Below are 18,116 nucleotides of genomic sequence, written 5' to 3'. Positions count from 1 at the left end.
GGGTTGGACTAGAAGACCTCCAAGGTCCCTTCCAACTCTGCTATTGTATTGTAATGTAACCAACTGCAGTTAAATCCTACCAACCTCATTAATTAATTCCAATGTAACCAATTGCAGTTATATTCTACTAATCAAATTAATTGCAATTTAACCAATCGCAGTTAAATCCTATCAATCCTCATTTAACCTCAGCGTTTTTGAAACTGGGCCACTTTAACTCCCAGAATTCCCCAGCCATTTTCACAAATGGTTGGGGGGAATTCTGGGAGCCGAAGTCCGCATATCTTAAAAGTGGCCACATTTGAAAAGTCCTTGGCTAAAAGAAGCTTCCTAGGCTTATCCTAGAAAAGAAAAGACACAAACCGGTGGAATATTTCCTGTCTTCCTTTTTTTTGGGGGGGGGGATGAGTTCCGCGTGGCTTTCCACGCGCGAAACGAAGCACGTGCGCGACTGGATGGCTACCTTTCTTTTCTCTTTAAATTGAGGATTCGAACTCTGGGGCGGAATTTTCACGAAGACCGTCAATCATGGTTGAGGGGGAGGCGTTCCTTAGAAAAGGAGGAGCGATTGGTAGGACAAGCAATGGGGAACTTCGACCCGCCCAATGGGAGAGCAGACGTTCCCTCACGTCAGCTTCAGGGTGGCTCCTAGGATAGTACTGTGGAACGGAAAAGCTAAGCCAATTAGCACCCGCGATTCACCGTCACGTGAGTTAAAACTCCTTAAACGTCGGACTTACGAGAGAAGAGGGGTGGAGTAATAACTAATCAGGAAAGAAACGATGATTCGGGACAAACTGGGATCCGCCTGTAAGAAGCAGCCAATAAGGAGGCACAGGAAGAGTCACGGGACGAGGGTGGGACTGCGAAAGAACGCGCACGATTAGCCTCCAATGGAACGAAGCGGACGACATGCCGTCACAGCCTCTCCCGACCAATCAGGAGCGCGGCGCCCACTATCGCCACCCGTTTCTGGTCACGTGATAGGGACCGAGTTACCGGTAGGGTGATGCCATAGGGTCGTCATGTGACAAGAGTGATCCGGAATTGCGAGGGGGCGGGGGCGTGTGCGCTACGGAAGCCGAAAGGAACGCGGGCGGTTACGGGTGCAGAGCCGCAGCGGCGATGGCTGCGGATGGTGAACGCTCCCCGCTGCTGCCAGCCGAGCCTGGCGATGGGAGCAGCCTCGGCTCCGGAGGTTTGGTGGGGCCGGCGGGTCTGGGGTCGGGGTCCGTCTCGGCTGCTCCGGGAAAACCCACCCCGCCACAGGGTAATTCGCCTTTCCCTCGTTTACATTCCTGGGACGGCCGCTGAGAAATGAGAGGGGTGGGTGGGGTCTGGGAGTGAGGGGGGCGATAGATGAAAATATCCTAGAGAGGAGGGGGGGTCATCAAACCAGGGGCTTGGTTTGTGCGTGGGGGGCGTGGCTCGGTGGGGGGGGTGTAAAATTGGAATTGGAATATCCAATCAGAAAGGCAGCACTTCGTCTCAAGCTCTTTTGGTAGGAGCATCCTTACATTGGTTGGGTGGGGGGGGGCTTGCTATCCCCTAGGCCAGGGGTGGGGAACTGTGGCTCTTTTGCGACTTGTGGACTTCAACTCCCAGAATTCCAGAACCAACATAGCTGCCTCAGGAATTCTGGGAGTTGAAGTCCACAATTCGCAAAAGAGCCACAGTTCCCCACCCCTGCCCTAGGCAGTAAATACATTTTTTAAAAAATTATTAGTCTGGTTCCACCCAAATGCTTTACTCAAAGGAAAGCTAGATCCGAATTGCTAAGAGTTGTCAGTCCCAAGATGTAGATCAAACCAAGAAATTGATTCCAGACCAAAACTACGTTGAAAGAGATCCTCTGTAGTAACCAATCCTCAAAATAGAATAGAATAATAGGATAGGATAAGATAATAGAAGAGTAGAATAGAATAGAATTGAATTATTGGTCAAGTGCGATTGGACACACAAGAAATTTGTTTTGGGTGCATATGCTCTCAGTTTACATAAAGGGAATAAAATACATTTGTCAAGAATAAAAAGGTACAACGGTGATAGTCAAGGTTACTAATAAGGTATCAAATCGTACTAGGAAACAAATAAAAACAATATAAATTCTAAAGATACAAGCAACATGGTTATAGTCATAAGTGGGGAGAGATAGGTACTAGCAAGGAAGAGAAGAGTAATAGCAATGCAGTCTTAGTAGGTAATATGACAGTGTTGTGGGAATTAGTTGTTTAGCGTGATGGCATTTGGGGGGGAAACGGTCCTTGTCTCTAGTTGTTCTGGTGTGCAGTGCCCTATAGCGTCGTTTTGGGGGCAGAAGTTGAAACAATTTATGTCCAAATGAAAAGGATAATAGCAATACAGCCCTATTAAATGGGTAAATATCCTTAGGGATCAGACAGTGCTGTGGAAATTAGGTGATTAGCAGAGTGATTGGGGGGGGGGGGACTATCTTTGTGCCCAGTTATTTGGGCCTGCAATGCCTTACAGTGGCATCCTGATTGGAGAAGTCGAAACAGCTTATGGTGTGAGGGGCCTGTAGATATTTATAGATAAAATTAGATACCTGTAGATTGTAAATAAAAGTAGATGTTTGTAAATAAAAGTCTTAATTATGGCTCACCTCCTCTCTCTCTTATACTAATGCGAATTATGAAGGTGGCTTCAAATGTTTTCTCATTCCTCCTTCATTGTCTGGGCAAGGGGTCGGCAACTTTAAACACTCAGAGAGCCATTTGAGCCCGTTTCCCACAGAAAGGAAAACACCGGCAGCCACAAAACCCTTCCCATGCCTGATTATTTCCCGAACGGCTGCAGAACTAGCATATGTAGTTGAAGTAAACGTTCTGTTTTCTTGTGAAACTTTTCTTTTCTTGGATTTATACCATGGTTGGCCTACCGGGGGTCAAAAAGCTCAATAAATCATGTGCTGGTGGATATCACACATTGGTGGTTGTGGCACATATTTTGAGCATCAGGGAGCTGCAGCAGAGGGATGAAAGAGCCACGAGTTGCTGACCCCTGGTTTGGACCGGGGTTTTTTCCGGTCCTGGTTGTTTCGATACAGAGTTCCCCTCTCTCCATTAAGGCCCTCCTCTACAGGGCTTTGTGGGTGGAAGATGAACAAATTTAGAGGTGGGAATCAAAGGTTGTTGTTGGTGGTGGTGGTGGAGAAATTTCAGGAGAATGAAATGCAGGTGAGATCCAGAAGAAGGATCAAGGGGGGGTGGGGGACTGTAAATTTAACAGCAGCACCATAGAACGGTAGTTGGATGCTCACTTTTCACTGTGATTCTTTCTCCCTTCCCTTCCAAGGATTTTCCTCCTTCAGCAGTCTCGATGGGAGCCAAGCCGCCATACTGCCCGCAGAAGATCCCCCGCCGTATTCCCCAATGGCGTCACCGGAGAGTGGCAACACTCCTATGATCACTTGCCGAGTCTGCCAGAGCCCCATCAACGTGGAGGGAAAGATGCATCAGCACGTGGTGAAATGTAGCGTTTGCAATGAGGCCACGGTGAGCACGGTCAGAGTGGGACGTGGGACATGGGAGGCAGCGTGGAAAGATGTAAAGGCAAGAAGCAGCTGGGTGGGATGTAAGATGTGGAATATCTGCCTGCCATAGAAGACTTGCATATTGCGCAGGTCAGAAGGGGGGGCTGAGAAGATATTGGCAGATCCCTCCCATTCTGGACATAAATTTTCAATTCCTTCCCTTGGGACAGCACTACAGGGCCGTGATGGTGAATCTATGACATGTGCGCCAGATGTGGCACGCAGAGCCCTCTCTCTGGGCATGCATGCCATTGCCAGCCTCTCTTCTGGTTTCCCCACACCAGCCACCTGGTCTTCACCGGAGCACTGGAAAATGGCCTGAAAACAGCCAAAAACCAGATAGTTTTTTGGGCCATTTTCCAGGCTGCTTTTTGGGCAGAAAACAGCATGGAAAACAGCCTGAGAACATGCATGCATGTGCCAGCCAGCTGGTCTTCAGGTTTCTAGTTACCCAGCACACGCACATGCACACACAGGCGTGCTCTGGTTTGGGCCCTCGGTCCCCAAAAGGTTTTCCATCACTGCTATAGGGTATTGTATGCCAAGACAACTAGTCACAGGGAGGGTTACTTCCCTTGTGCTATCACTATGCTGAACACCTAATTCTCACAGTTGACAAAATACAGTGACTAAGGGTTTTTTTTTCTTTTCGTTTTTTGTTTTGGCCTAATGTGTATCCACATCAATCCATAGGATGTGGCTGCAGTATTATTTATCCCCTTTATTATTTCTTACTTCCCCCTTTTATCAGTTGTACACTTTAATATTGTTCCATTCTACTGTTTTGTAAGTGACATCGAGTGCTTCTGCACCGGAGATAGATTTCATGTGTGTCTAACCACACTTGGTCAAATAAAGCACAAGTACATGTAAAGGACGATGAGTTGACCTGTGAACCAGATAGAAAGCTGGAGACAAGCAGTGCTTCTCAGGGTCACCTCCCCTGCTTGGTTTAACTTCAGCTCAATTCCACAATTGGGCAGGCAGAACTCCTGGCCTCCTGCCAGTTGCTACCATCATACAATAAAGCTAGTCAAAGACAAAGGGAGGCTTATATTCCCATAGTTCTCGCCAGTTGTTTCAAATATGTAGGGCTTTTCTTTCTTTTTTTAACATAGCGAGGATGATTGCCTTAAAAAAAAACACCCACACACACACCTTGGAAAAGAGTATAAGCCACAACTGCAAATCTGCTGACATGGCTTTCGGATGGAGCACTTGTGTTAGCTTTCAGGCAGACTCTTCGGTCCCTTGAGAGCTGTTGGCGCTCAAGTCAGCATAGTCAATACTCAGCAAACTGGATCTGAGGCCTGACTCTGCACAAGGCCGTTTGTTAAAAGGATTCCTTTCTCTTTTTTTTCCCTTCGTTTATGTTTCCTCCTCAAAGGATTATATTTGTGTTCTCCTTTAGCTGGGATTATTTATTGTAGTGTACTGTTTTATTGGGTTGATTTGGTTGTTGTTGTTTGAAAAGTTTAAAAAAAAATTTAATCTCTTACATACAGATTACAAGTACACATTCACCTCGTTATTATTCTTATTGTATTTATCACCTTTACATATTTATTTTCCATAAAAAATAGTATACTTTCGAGGTTGCTTTGCTTATCATCCCATACACCTATTTGTAATATCACCACCCTGCTTTCCCTTCCTCCCTCGATTCTCTACTTTCTTCCTTCTTCCTCTCCTTTTCCTTACCCCTTACCTCTCTCCTCCTCCCTTCCTCTTCTTCCCCTTTCTCCTTCTCTTTTTATTCCTCCCCGCCTTCCTCTCCTTTTGATTTGGTTGTGAAGGTATTGTTCATCTCAACTCATTTGAACTAGTCTCATATGAAAGTTTTTATTTCTTTACATTAGAGTTTCGATTGGAAGAGTTTTTTTTTAATCCCTGAAATTTGGCCTGTACATTACCTCAGTGAACAATGTGTAGGTTCTTGTTTATTTTGGCTGAGAAAAAAACAACTGGAGCTTTTATTTTTCCTTCGCCTTAATTTCTCTTCTCCTGGCATTATTGAAAGTTGAAGTCTTTCAGTGAAATTGACAGACAGGAAATTCGAAATGAACGTAACATATTTTTTGCATGCTGCACAATTAATTTTTGCTCCTGGATGGAATGTGCTTGTTACTCATTTAAATAGTTACAAATAAATACGCCAATTATAAAGTAGGAATTTATCCGTGATGAGAGGTTTATTTGAGAAGAAGTGCGGGGTAGAACCAACAATAGGAAACTCATGTAACATTACAAGTAGTCCTTAAGTGCCCCCCATTGCTTCCCCCTCCCCCCCATCCAATCAGATTGAAGCAAGATGTTTTCAGTAGGTTGGTATGCAGATGTGCTCCTTCCAGCCTTGTGACCTTGAAGCAGAATCTCAGGGAGATAACAGCAGTTAAAACTTTCACTTTTGCCTTTCAAGCAGCCTACCTCCCATCCACCCTCCCCAGAGTTCATGGCAAATGGTCATAATAGCAAAGTACGCAAGAAACTGTCATAGTAGCAAAGTACACAAGAAAACGTGAGGTGGCAGCTAACACCACCCCTCCCCTCTCACCTTTTAGGTCCCACTTGTGGAGTTGCTAAAATTACCCTACCTTAAAGAGTGTTATCAAGACAATGTAGAACACTTCAGACACAAAATATTCTGTGGAGGAAAAGGCTTCCTCTAAAACTGGGAACTTGTCCTAGAACTCCTTTCCTATTCAAGTTTTCTTTTCTGATACTGGTTTTCTCAAGTCTTCTGAAAATATAAACCTGAAAATTAGCATTGCCAATCTGCAACATCTTCAGTCCCTGCAGCTGCAGGTAGCACAAAACTGAAAGTCTAAATAGTTGCTCGGGTCCCCTCAATAATTTAAAATCCAGTTCAATAGTTGGATTTGTTTGAGAGAATATTATCCTGAATTTCACTTTGATGGTTTCCCTTTCGCCTCCCATGTAAGCTTATTCGGAAGACTTTTTATCTTATCTTTATCATGGATAGACAGAAGCTTTAAAAAATAAATGAATTTCCTTTGGAGTTTAAGATATGACTTCAGATTTGCTAGGTGTTCAAGGTGCACTTATCAATTGTACCTTATCTTGTGCCCCAGCCCCATCCAGAGTTACCTTTGACATAACGAATTTACCTGTTAAGATTGCAATGAAAATCAAACACATGTGAAAAGGACCTTGCCCTTTCCACGCTGCCATTCTTTCCTCCTTCTGCTTTTATGTATTTTTTTTTTCTCAGTGTAAAATAGGTGTCTTCTGAATGCCATATTTTTGTTAACCATGTTTCCTGAAATATACACTTTATCCAAGGTTAGGCTTAACTAGCCTGGCTTTTCTTATTCAGATTAGCACTAGCTCAGCTTCTTGAGCATGAGTCGAGTGCAATACCTAATAACTAACTAACAAAGCTATGAAAAATAAAGATAACACATAAATTCCCGTGTAGACAAAAGTACATTTGTTACTTACTTGCAACTGGATTTTGATAGGATGTCCTGTGCTTTCTTCAGGGAAAAAATAATAATCACAAATTAGTTTCTAGACTGTTTTCCCAATTTGGCCAAAACATTTAAACCTGTTGTCCACTGCGCCTGTTGGCTACCTGTTTATTTTTTAAAATACGTATTAATTCAGTTTAAATGTTTACAGATACATTGAGATGAATGAGAGTGTCACTAGTAATCTTGGTTCAATGCCTGACAGATGGATTGGATTCTTTGCCCTCTTGTGACCTTCTTTCTTCTTAAACCAGGAAACATGTTCAACTTGTTTAACTTTCAAAAATGTTCTTTTTTTCCTTCTGCAGCCAATTAAAAATGCCCCACCTGGTAAGAAGTATGTCAGATGCCCTTGCAACTGTCTTTTGATCTGCAAAGTGACCTCACAACGCATCGCCTGTCCACGGATATATTGGTAATGGGTGGGAAAGGGAATTATCTAGTTATGTTTTTCAGGTTATTTTAATATTGGATCAAAAATAGCTTTCTAAACATTCACTCTCTTTCTCTCTCTCTCTCTCTCTCTCTCTCTCTCTCTCTCTCTCTCTCTCTCTCTCTCTCTCTCTCTCTCTCTCTATATATATATATATATATATATATATATATATATATATATATATATATATATATATTTTATGGGGGAAACAGAAGCACGAAGAGGAAAAAATTGCAAAGGAAAAAAGAGATATTTATGTGTATTTGTTAATTCAACATATTTATATGCTTTCATAATCACAAATTACTCTTGGTGGCTCACATAAATATACGTAGAGCTAGAGGAATAATGAACTGACTTCTACACATTTAAATAACTTACGACATTTTAAAACTACAGATCAAGTAAATATATTAGTATCAACAACAATTATGACATAGAATATAAGTTAAAATGAAAAAATTAGTCTTACCTAATCAGTAAGAAATGTATATCCTTATTTAACAAATCATGACTTAAATGTTAAAAGTTATACATCCCTAATTTCAGATGTAGAGCAAAACCATGGCTAGAATTATAGTCCAAAAATTGTCAGCTGTCCAGAGTCATTGAGTTGGAAGGACCCTTGAAGGTCTTCTAATCTAACCCCGCTGCTCAAGTAGGAGACCCTATACTGTTCCGGGCAGTGTTTTTCAACCTTCCTTGGCAACTGTAAGGAAGGACTTCAACTCCTAGTGTTCCCTAGCCAGGGTATCTGGGAATTGAAGGCCACACATCTTCAAGTTGCCAAGGTTGAACAACATTGCTCCAAGGGCTGAAATTGAGTGCCCTTAGAATACAGAATATCGGAGTTGGAAGGGACCTTGGAGGTCTTCCAGTCCAACTCCCTGCTTAAGCAGGAGACCACTGAGATGAGCATCCTGTAGAAACTGAATAAATAATAAATAAATAAATAATGGTTGCCGTACAAAATTGTAAGCCAGATTTATTTTCCAAATGCAAGGTAGTTATGCGCATTCTTCTACTGAAGGAATTGTACATTACTTTCCAATTTCAAATGCAGACCATCCTAGCAGCCGCGCACATATATAAAGATATTTTAGCAAATATTGTAAAAATATAAGGTTTAACAATATTCAACAGAAGGTAAGGCAGGTCGGGAAGAGAGGTAGCAGAATGTACAATTACCTTGCATTTAGAAAAAAAAAACTGGCTTACAATTTTGTACGGCAACCATTTTTCATTTATTTGTATTTATTCAGTTTCTCTAGGATGCTCATCTCAATGGTCTCCTGCTTGAGCAGGGAGTTGGACTAAAAGACCTCCAAGGTCCCTTCCAACTCTGTTATTCTGTATTTTAAAGGCACCCAATTCAAAAAATGGGTTTCTTCACACCAATGTAAATACAGCACTTTCCCAAAACTATTGGGCTTAACAATCTATGCCAAACATGGAAGAACACATCAAAGTTTTGCACTTGTGAACAAAAGGCTAATTTCTTAATGAGTGCAAAACTTTGATGTGTTTGGAGAAAAGTAGGCTGTGTGAGAGATTTAGTGTCAGGTTTCCAAGCGATGAAACCCATTCAAAAAAGAAATGCGCAAAATCCATCTTCGAAAACAAATTTCTTTTATTTAGGTAGACATCAAATTGGCAAAGTCTGTTCTGATTCTGGATCTGACCCAAACCGGAATTACACCATGTAATATTGTAAGTTAGAAACATCCCTCAAAAGTCACCACCTCCAATAAACACCCAATCCACATTGCCCGGTGTCTTCAAACTCCTCCTTCCGTTCTCAGCAGGAGCAGCCTCTGTTCCCACGGGAAAGAAGCTCACCTAGCCAAAACAATCCTCACTATCTATTCGCTCCTTCCCTCCCACCTTAGAATGTGGGGAGCCCCCCAAAAACCCTTACTTGGTAAAGAGAAAGAAAATGGAATAAATGAGTATAATAGAGAGCTAAATAAAATGACTACACATAGGTCAAATTCAGGCTCGACAGACCCTTCAACTGAAAAGGAAGTCCTGCAATGACACAGAATACATAAAGATTGCAATTAGGTTAAAAATTAACAACACATACACATATAAAACTAACTTCCCCTGCCACCTGCAAGATCAACTTTGGGTTTGTAAGGATATTTTTCATGGAATTTCCAAACCAATTGTTCAGCATTGATTTTTCCAACTTTTTACCCAGGTGGCATGTTGGGGAGGTGGTGTGATCCAATAATGTGGGTAGGATTCCATTTACCAAAGAACTAGAAAGCAAAGATACAGATTGGAGTAATCAAGCTAAAACTGTGGCAATTTCAGAGGAAAAAAATGTGCCCAGAGAGAGAAGAAAAAGGGGGATTCTCCCTCTCTCTTCATAGTTTGACCCTGGTTTTTTGTTTGTTTGTTTGTTTGTTTGTTCCTGGAAGAGGGTGTTTATGCTTAGAGAATAAAAGCAGCAGTTGCCCTGATGAAACCAGAAAGATGTTGGCATGTTGAAGGGCTTCCTTTGAATGTGAGGGGTTAGCTGTCCATGCTAGGTTTGGATCTGAGTTTAGATATATAGATATATAGTCATGTTTAAATCCAACGTCAACTTTATTCTCCATGATGAGTTTCACTGGCTTGGAAATAGGTGTTCGGTGGGGCCAAGTGGATTGACAAGAAGAATAATCTAAACCTCTTTTCTCCCCTCTGTTTTCTCCCTAGTAAAAGGGTCATAAACTTAGGGCCCGTTCACCCTGGCCCTCCAAGTCCTGAACCTCAGCCTGTAGGTGTGCGTGTCAATTGCGGCCACTGCGAAAATAATTTCCTGGTAAGGGTGCTGTGGAAGGGAACGGGGAGGAAAAAACGAGGACCTGTTATCAGAAGAAAATTACAAACTTACAAACTCTGATTTGAGTCCCGTTTGTTAAGTGAATCCCTACAGTTGTTAAATTGGTAACGCGGTTATTAAGTGAATCCGGCTTCCCCATGGAATTTGCTTGTCGAAAGGTCGCAAAAGGGGATCACATGACACTGGGACACTGCAGCCGTCATAAATAGGAACTAGTCGTCAACTATCCGAATTTTGATCCCATGACCACGGGGATGCCGCACAATGGCCATAAGTGTGAAAAATGATCATGCCATTTTCCCCCCAGTGGTGGTATAACTGCCAACGGTCACTAAATGAACTGTTGTAAGTTGAGGATGGCTGCAATTGTGCAGTGGTTAGAGTATGAGGACCCAGATTGGTACTCACCATTTTCTTCCCTATTTCAACTTGTGTTCCTAATCTGATTTTTGTGGTGCTGTTTTTGATAGGTTGGATTGTTTTATCCCTTTGTGTAAAGACAGATGCAAAACATGAGTTAAATAATTTTGCTTTCTCCCTGTTGCTTGTCACCTTCTTGCCACTTTCTCCCAGCAATGGACCAATTGTTTCCTTAACTTTTTTCTTGTTTTTAACATTTGTGGCAAGCCTTTCTTCATTGTGAGCCTTAGCTTTCCTTACTTCATCTTTACAGGCCCAGGCTATTTGCTTATATTCTGCCTTAGTTATGTCCTCCTCTTTCCACTTTTTATACTTAACTTTTTTGTCTTTCAATTTGTCAGAGAGTTCTTTATGCAGCCATGCTGGTTTCTTCTGGGAGCTGTTATTTTTCTTCTTCATTGGTATTGTGTTAGACTGGGCTTTTGTAATCTCATTTTTCAAAATTTCCCAAGCTTCTTGAGTTGTTTTCCCCTTGAGGATTCTCATCCATGGAATTTTTCCCAAGCTCTCTCTAAATTTATTGAAATTAGCTCTCCTAAAGTCCAAGACTCTAGTTTCACTTTGTTCTACTACTTGTGTTTACATAATGTTGAATTCCAATATTGCATGGTCACTTGCCCCCTCTCTGTTAGTGAGAATTAAGTCCAATATGGCCGATCCCCTTGTTCCCTTCTCTACTTTTTGGGAAACAAAGTTGTCTGCTAGGTTTGTTAGGAACCTGCTGGATCTTCCACTTGGTGCAGAGTTTGTTTCCCAGTTGATGTCAGGGTAGTTAAAATTCCCCACTACTATTGTGGTGTGCTTTTTACATACCTTAGCTGACTAGCAAAAAGTGCATCTATTTCCTCTGCTTGGTTGGGTGGCCCGTAGTATAAGACCTATGGCAATGTCAATCCCCCCCCCCCCCCAATCTTTAATATTGACCCAAATGCATTCAAGATAATTCTCATCATTGTTGTGCTCTAATTTCTGTAGAGAGGTAATTATTTCTTATATATAGTGCAACTCCACCTCCTCTTTTATTTGGTCTATTTCTTTTAAATAATTTAAATCCTTCTAGCTGTATGTTCAATTTGTGGGTTTCATCCCACCAAGTTTCTGTAATGGCAGCAATATCTATCTGCCCTCTTTTACTTGAATTTCTATTTCGTCCTGTTTATTCATCATACTCTGTGCATTGGGGTATAGACATATGAGTCCATTTTGATTGACCCTGTGTTTACTGTCTACATAACCTGTGTTATGTTATTTCATCAGGCTCAAGGTTGACTCAGCCTTCCATCCTTCCGAGGTCAGTAAAATAAGGACCCAAATTGTTGGGGACAATATGCTGACTCTGTAAACTGCTTAGAGAGAACTGTAAAGCCCTGTGAAGCGGTATATAAGTCTAAATGCTATTGCTATTTGGAGGAGCAGCTTAGTGCGCCTCCTTAAAAAATGAGCCTATTTGCGGCGGCAAAACGGGACTCGTCAGGTCAAGCTGTCCTTCCCAAGGCCTTCTCTCTTTTTTGTCTCTCCAGTGGACAGAATTCACAGATCGCACTTTAGCCCGATGCCCGCACTGCCGTAAAGTGTGAGTTACTCTGGGGAAGGAATTGGGCGAGAAGGAGGAGGAGAAGCATTTGCAGAATGTTCTCCAAGTTTTACATTGTACCTCGATATTAGTAACTGGAATGGGGGAGGGAACTTGCTGTTTCTGGGGTTCAGCTTCAAAGAGAGTGAGGAACCTGAGTCCACATCTCTCCCCCCCACCCCCCTTAGCTAGAGAAAAGGTCTATTGCTTATCCTTGATAGGCAAGATGTTGTGGCCGCCAGCAGAATGGGCAGCAGACTCGGACAGTGAGGAGTTTAGGGAGGGACATGGGCCAGTCCTGAAGTCTGGGGACGGCTCTGATAAAGGTTCTGTGTCCGAGGCAGAGATGGGGCCAGGGTCGTCTGACAGTTATCAGCTGCCTTCAGAGTTGGGCATCAGTGGGGCAGAAGAACAGCTGGAGCCTGTTCCCAGTGTGCGCATGTGTAAAGTTGCCAGACGAAGGGAACAGCTAAAGAACAGGGGTCAACTTTGGAGTAAGGCCACAGGTGGATGATGAATGGCCCCTCCCAGAAGAAACAAAAGAGGAGCAAAAGGGGAGTGGAGTTTGCAGGAGACAATTAGTTCGCTTAATTGGTTCGTGATTCTGCTTGATGTGAATGAGCAGAATTCACAGTAAATTAATAAAAGGGGCTTTTCTCAGGACAAGGAGTTTGCTTCATGCTCTGGGAAAGCCTTGGTCAGAACACAAGGGAAGCCTCAGTCAGAACTCAGTGGTCAGAGCTACAAATTACGGGAGGGGAGTGGAACTTTGTAGGAGTGACTCTGGATGCTTGACTTACTGCTCCATTGCCGCTCTTTGTACCCCCAGCTCTTCCATTGGGCGCCGCTATCCGAGGAAAAGGTGCTTATGTTGTCTTCTCTTGGGCGTGCTGATGGCTGTGACAGCAACGGGGCTGGCGGTAAGTGTGAACGAGGGGCATCTAGCTAGGGTTGGGGGTGGCATGTGTTGGGGTCTCAAAAGGATGAGATTAGGATGGGACCATTAAAGGTGGCCATGTCTGTTGATACCTGGAAATCCCAGGGCTTTGGGATGAGAAGGTTAAAAAATTGGAAGAACATAAGAAACAAACTCCATTGGTCTTGCAGCCAAGAAGCCTACAGGAATGTGTCCAAGGTCAGTCTTGACTTAAGGTCACTTTTTCCCTTAGCAGGGAGGTGACTGAACATGCCACTCAACATCCGAAATCAATATATTAAATGGAGTTTGCTCAGAAGCTGATATATACCATGTAAGCTAAGTGGAGAGAGTGGAAGAGAGAAAGGGGGAGGAAAGGAGGGAGAGAGGGGTTAGGAGACAGGGAAGCAGAAGGGAGGAAAAGAGTAGGGGAGAGAGGAGTGGAGAGAGGAATGGTTGCTCGTGAGCGTGGTCACCTCATGGCTGCTTCGCCCCTGAGGCTGTGCCCGGCTCTTCGAGAGCCAGTTCGCAAGGGAGCAGCCGCCCAGCAACTTCCCCCTCCGGCCAGGCAGAATGCCACTCCCCAACCTAGCAGTATTCCGAAGGCGCCAAGCAATGGGAGCGCCTTCCCCTCCCGGCTCCTACGGCTTGGCGCCTTCAGATTACCGCTATGTCGGTGAGCTGTGTTCTGCCTGGCCGGAGGGGCGGGGGTTGTCCAGGGGGTTTATTTTCAGGGGTGGGCTTATATTTTTGCCCATGCGAAAAATGTGGCAAGGCTTTAGTTTCAGGACAGGTTGTATTTTTGGGGAAACATGATATATATATATAAATAAAAGGGAGGACTACGCATGTAAGATAGAAAGTTCACGTCGCCACAACCTTCAGCATTTGGGAGTCAAAATTGGACCACACCACACACACACACATCTTTATCTTTCACAGTAAATCTATTAAGCTGTTTTGTTGTGAAGCTGATTTTTTCACTCTTCTTTCATTCTCTAGTTTGGTACCTGGAAACAAGCCCAGCAGTACAGGGGTGTCTATGCTTCCTGGGCTGTGGTGATTTTCCTGGCTTTGGTTTTCCTTGGCCGAGCGATGTACTGGGCTTGCATGAGAGTCAGCCACCCCATCCAGAACTTCTCGTGAGCCTCCCCAAGCTCTTCTTGGTTTCCCACCGCTGCCCCACCACCTCACCTCCGGGGGACCCAGGGCCCTTCTTCTCCCCTCCGCTTCCATTTGAAGTTGGGTCTGCCCTGCCACCTTCTTGCTGTGCTCGCTCCCGGCGTCAACATCCGAGCATCTATGGGAAAACCCTGATATCTACCTTCTTCCATCTCTGTTGCTCTTGAGAGCCAGGATTGATGGCAAAAGAAAGGACAATTTTGACTCCAAAGGAGCCGAAAACCCGCAGTTCTGCCGGGTTCTGCCATCCCCCTGCGGGAAGCAAAAGTTCCTATGGATCCTGCAAGTGAATACTAATCGTTCCCAAAAGAAAAAACTTGAAAACGCAACTGGACGGTTTGGCATCAAACCCCGGTGGCGGATGTTTTGTGATGACGTTTGGAGATGGCCCACAGCGGATCCCCTTGAGATAGCACTACAGTTCTACAGCGTGGGGGCACTTAAGAAGTTGGTGTTTTCAGGACTCTGTTCTCGGCTCCCATCAGAGGCTACTTAAAAAAAAATCTTTCCTGGTTGAGAAGGAAAGGCAAAAGAGTCTCCAGGAATCGCTGCTGTATTTTTTTTTTTCTTTCTTGTTTTTGTCATCCTGTGGTCAGTAATGTGGGGGGGTAGCTAAAAGCTGCAAGGTTTCGAGGCCGTTTCCACAATCCTCAAATGTGAATGGGCCTCCCCCCCGGGGAATGAGAGAAGGGCCGTTCCATAAAGGTTAGTATCAAAGCCCCGGGATTGGTCCAGATATTCATTTAATGAATTTCAGCCCTTACCTCCCACCTCCCCACCCCCTTTCTGTGATCTACAATGTGAGATCCAGGTCTTCCGCTAAAGGAGTTTAGCTTCATTACGTTTCTGCTTTTCTTTTTCTTAATCTTTTGCACATTCCTTGAAGGGGCCACTTCCCTGTTTTCTTCTCCCAACGATCCAAACCGTGTTTTCAGCGGGTGAGATGAGAGCAGCCTTAGGAACCATCACCTCTCTCTCTCTCTCTCTCTCTAAAGAGCCCTTTCAAACCATGGCTACGGTGTTTATTGTTTTTGTTCGGAAGGTTGAAGGGAGAACTGCTGGCGAACACCACCTGCAGTGGATTTGAGAGAGCTGGAGGGGGGACGGGGACATTTATTTCGACCTTGACTTGAGGCGCAGAACTATCTTCTTCCAGAGCCTACTAAATCAGATTTCCATCCTTTCTTTTGTCTTACTAATTGATGATGTAGACTGAAGCGGGAGGGAAAGGGTGCATGCACTCTGTCGTACAGAGGAAAGGATGCCCTGAGTCATACAACAAAGACATTCCACCTAGGGAAATGTCACAGTCCTGGTTCGAACCTAGCTTGGTTTTTCTCAGCGCCAAGTCCTCTACCCCCGTCTTCTCTCTTGGCCTCAATATTTTAATTCTCCCACCTCCGTGGCATCGAGCTTATAGCCCCAAGCCTGTTGCAGCTTGTATATAAGGAGTAAAATGTACATAGAACTATTTAAAATAACTTTCCTCCGTGTGTTGGCTGCCTGCTTGCTTGCCTGCCTGTCTACTTGCACCGTATGTCTGTCTCTTTTTCAGCCATGATTGAACATGTCTGTCCGTCCTTTTCCTTCTCTTCCACAGGCACAACTGGATGGTTGTAAATAAATTAAAAAAGTAACTATTCCATGAATTGGATGATTGTAAATAAATAAAAGTAGCGATTCCATATCTGACTTAACTGGAGAGGAAGCTGCAGCCTTGTGGTTTTTTTTTTTTTTCAGAATGAGACATCTTAAGGGGAACAAGATGATTTATTTCCTTCAATTAAGGAAGGAAATTTCTTCAATTAAGAGTTGAATTTCAACTGAATGTTCTTCGATTAAGGAAGGAAATTTCTTCAATTAAGAGTTGAATTTCAACTGAATGTTCTTCGATTAAGGAAGGAAATTTCTTCAATTAAGAGTTGGTTTCAACTGAATGTCCTTCGATTAAGGAAGGAAATTCATTTGATTAAGAGTTGGTTTGATTAAATGTACTTCAGTTGGGAGGAAATTCCTGAAGAATTGCTTAAAATGGGCCTCTGCACGAATCTTTTACGTACCGTTTCCCTGAAAATAAGGCCTCCCCGGATAATAAGCCCAATCGGGTTTTTGAGCGCTGTGCTAAAATAAATCCTCCCCGAAAATATTACAACACAGCAGCAGCCATGAGGTGACCATGCTCGCTGTCTCCTGCACCTCAAAAATAGTAAGACCTCCCCGAAAATAAGGCCAAGCGCTTATTTCGGAGGTCAAAAGAAAATTAAGACCCTGTCTTGTTTTTGAGAAAACATGGTATTAAAAATTATTCGTGTGAATTTAATCCAATGTTCTGTTCTGGTGTCAGCAAGACTCATTGACATGCATCACTTGTAGCTCTGAAACCTCCTTGATCCACCAAGTCTTCCACCAATCCTCGTTTCACTTTGGATGTACGTGCAAGAGTAATTATCTTGCAAAGGTTAATCCCATCCTTGCTGCAGATGTCAAGAGGTTAAAAATGTAGGGTTTGGGACAACCAAGTCACGTCAGATGAGCTCCGATGGGGCTGATTTGTTTCACATCTTGTATTGCTGACTTCTCGCTGAATTTTAGACATTCTTCCCAGATGGGCTTGGCCAGCAAGGGACCCTTCCCAGGTTAAAATCTTAAAACCTCTTTTGCCTCCCCTGTGAAAATGATCCCTAAGAATACACTGACTGAGCTTGAGTTTTTTATCAAGATAATGAGCAACTCATAGGCAAATCAGATTAACTTGAATATTTAGCTTTGGGGAAATGTTTTAGCAATAACAGTTATATACCTCTTCACAATGCTTTAAAGCCTTCTTAAGCAGTTTATAGAGCCAGCATATTACCCCCAACAGTCTAGGTCTTCACTTTACCAATCTCTGAAGGATGGAAGGCTAAGTCAATCAGGATCAAACTACGGACAGTTGGCAGATTAGCCTGCAACACTGCATTCTAACCACTCCACCACAGCTTTTCCTATAGGTGGCTTTGAATTGTCGAGATACAGAAATGAGTACTTCAACCAGTATTAAGCTGGCTAAAGGAGGTGTGATTGCTTAGAGCTGATCAGCTGGATGGCCTGGATTTAAAACCAAGGCACTGTGTGATGAGGTAAGCTCCCCTCCTCACCCCAGCTCCTGCCCACCTACTGTGTTTCTCCCCCCAAATAAGACCCAACTGGGAAATAAGCCCTAGCATTTTCCCAGTCTCATAATAAAGCCTTATCACCCCAAAACAAGCCTCAGTTAACGTCAGCCAGACATGCATTTTAGTATCGTATTTTCCCCAAAATAAGACCTAATCAGAAAACAATCCCTAATGCGTCTTTTGGAGCAAAAATTAACATAAGACCCGGTCTTATTTTCAGGAAAACACGGTAGCAGTTCAAAAACATGCAAAAGCAGTTCAAAAGCATGCAAGTGGAAATGTATCAGCATTCAGTGCTCCTTTGTGGATAATCATACTGGCTACATGACCACGGAAGCATCTTAAGACAATGCTGGCTTCCAAGCTAGGAAATGGCCATGAGCATCACCCAAGTCGGACATGACTGCACCGTGTAAAGCTTTACCTTTAAGCAAATAGAAGCACACAAATGTACACGTAGGTTAAAGGAAAATAATGACCTGCCACACTCCCATTATTGGAAATAAAGAGACACCCGTGAAGAGTGTGTGTGAAATATCTCCAGAACCATAAAGACT

General features: G+C 43.5%; 1 protein-coding gene across 2 annotated transcripts; it reads left to right on the top strand.

Annotated features, from left to right (window-relative positions):
* The first annotated feature begins 578 nt into the window (after positions 1-578).
* PIP4P1 (phosphatidylinositol-4,5-bisphosphate 4-phosphatase 1) lies at positions 579-16,129 on the top strand. Of its 2 annotated transcripts, none has more exons than XM_081933640.1 (7): positions 579-708; positions 3,316-3,515; positions 7,353-7,459; positions 10,187-10,292; positions 12,254-12,306; positions 13,136-13,226; positions 14,225-16,129. In XM_081933640.1, exons 1-7 carry the CDS (start codon positions 606-608, stop codon positions 14,366-14,368), a joined length of 804 nt encoding a protein of 267 aa, XP_081789766.1. In that variant the 5' UTR covers positions 579-605; the 3' UTR covers positions 14,369-16,129. The 2 variants fall into 2 exon arrangements, with proteins under 2 accessions (XP_081789766.1, XP_081789765.1); XM_081933639.1 differs by lacking the exon at positions 579-708 and adding an exon at positions 989-1,270.
* The last annotated feature ends 1,987 nt before the right edge of the window (positions 16,130-18,116 follow it).

This window comes from Natrix helvetica, assembly GCF_964273705.1.
Source record: "Natrix helvetica genome assembly, chromosome: Z".
NCBI lineage: Eukaryota > Metazoa > Chordata > Lepidosauria > Squamata > Natricidae > Natrix > Natrix helvetica.
This window is presented reverse-complemented; position numbering and strand designations above follow the sequence as displayed.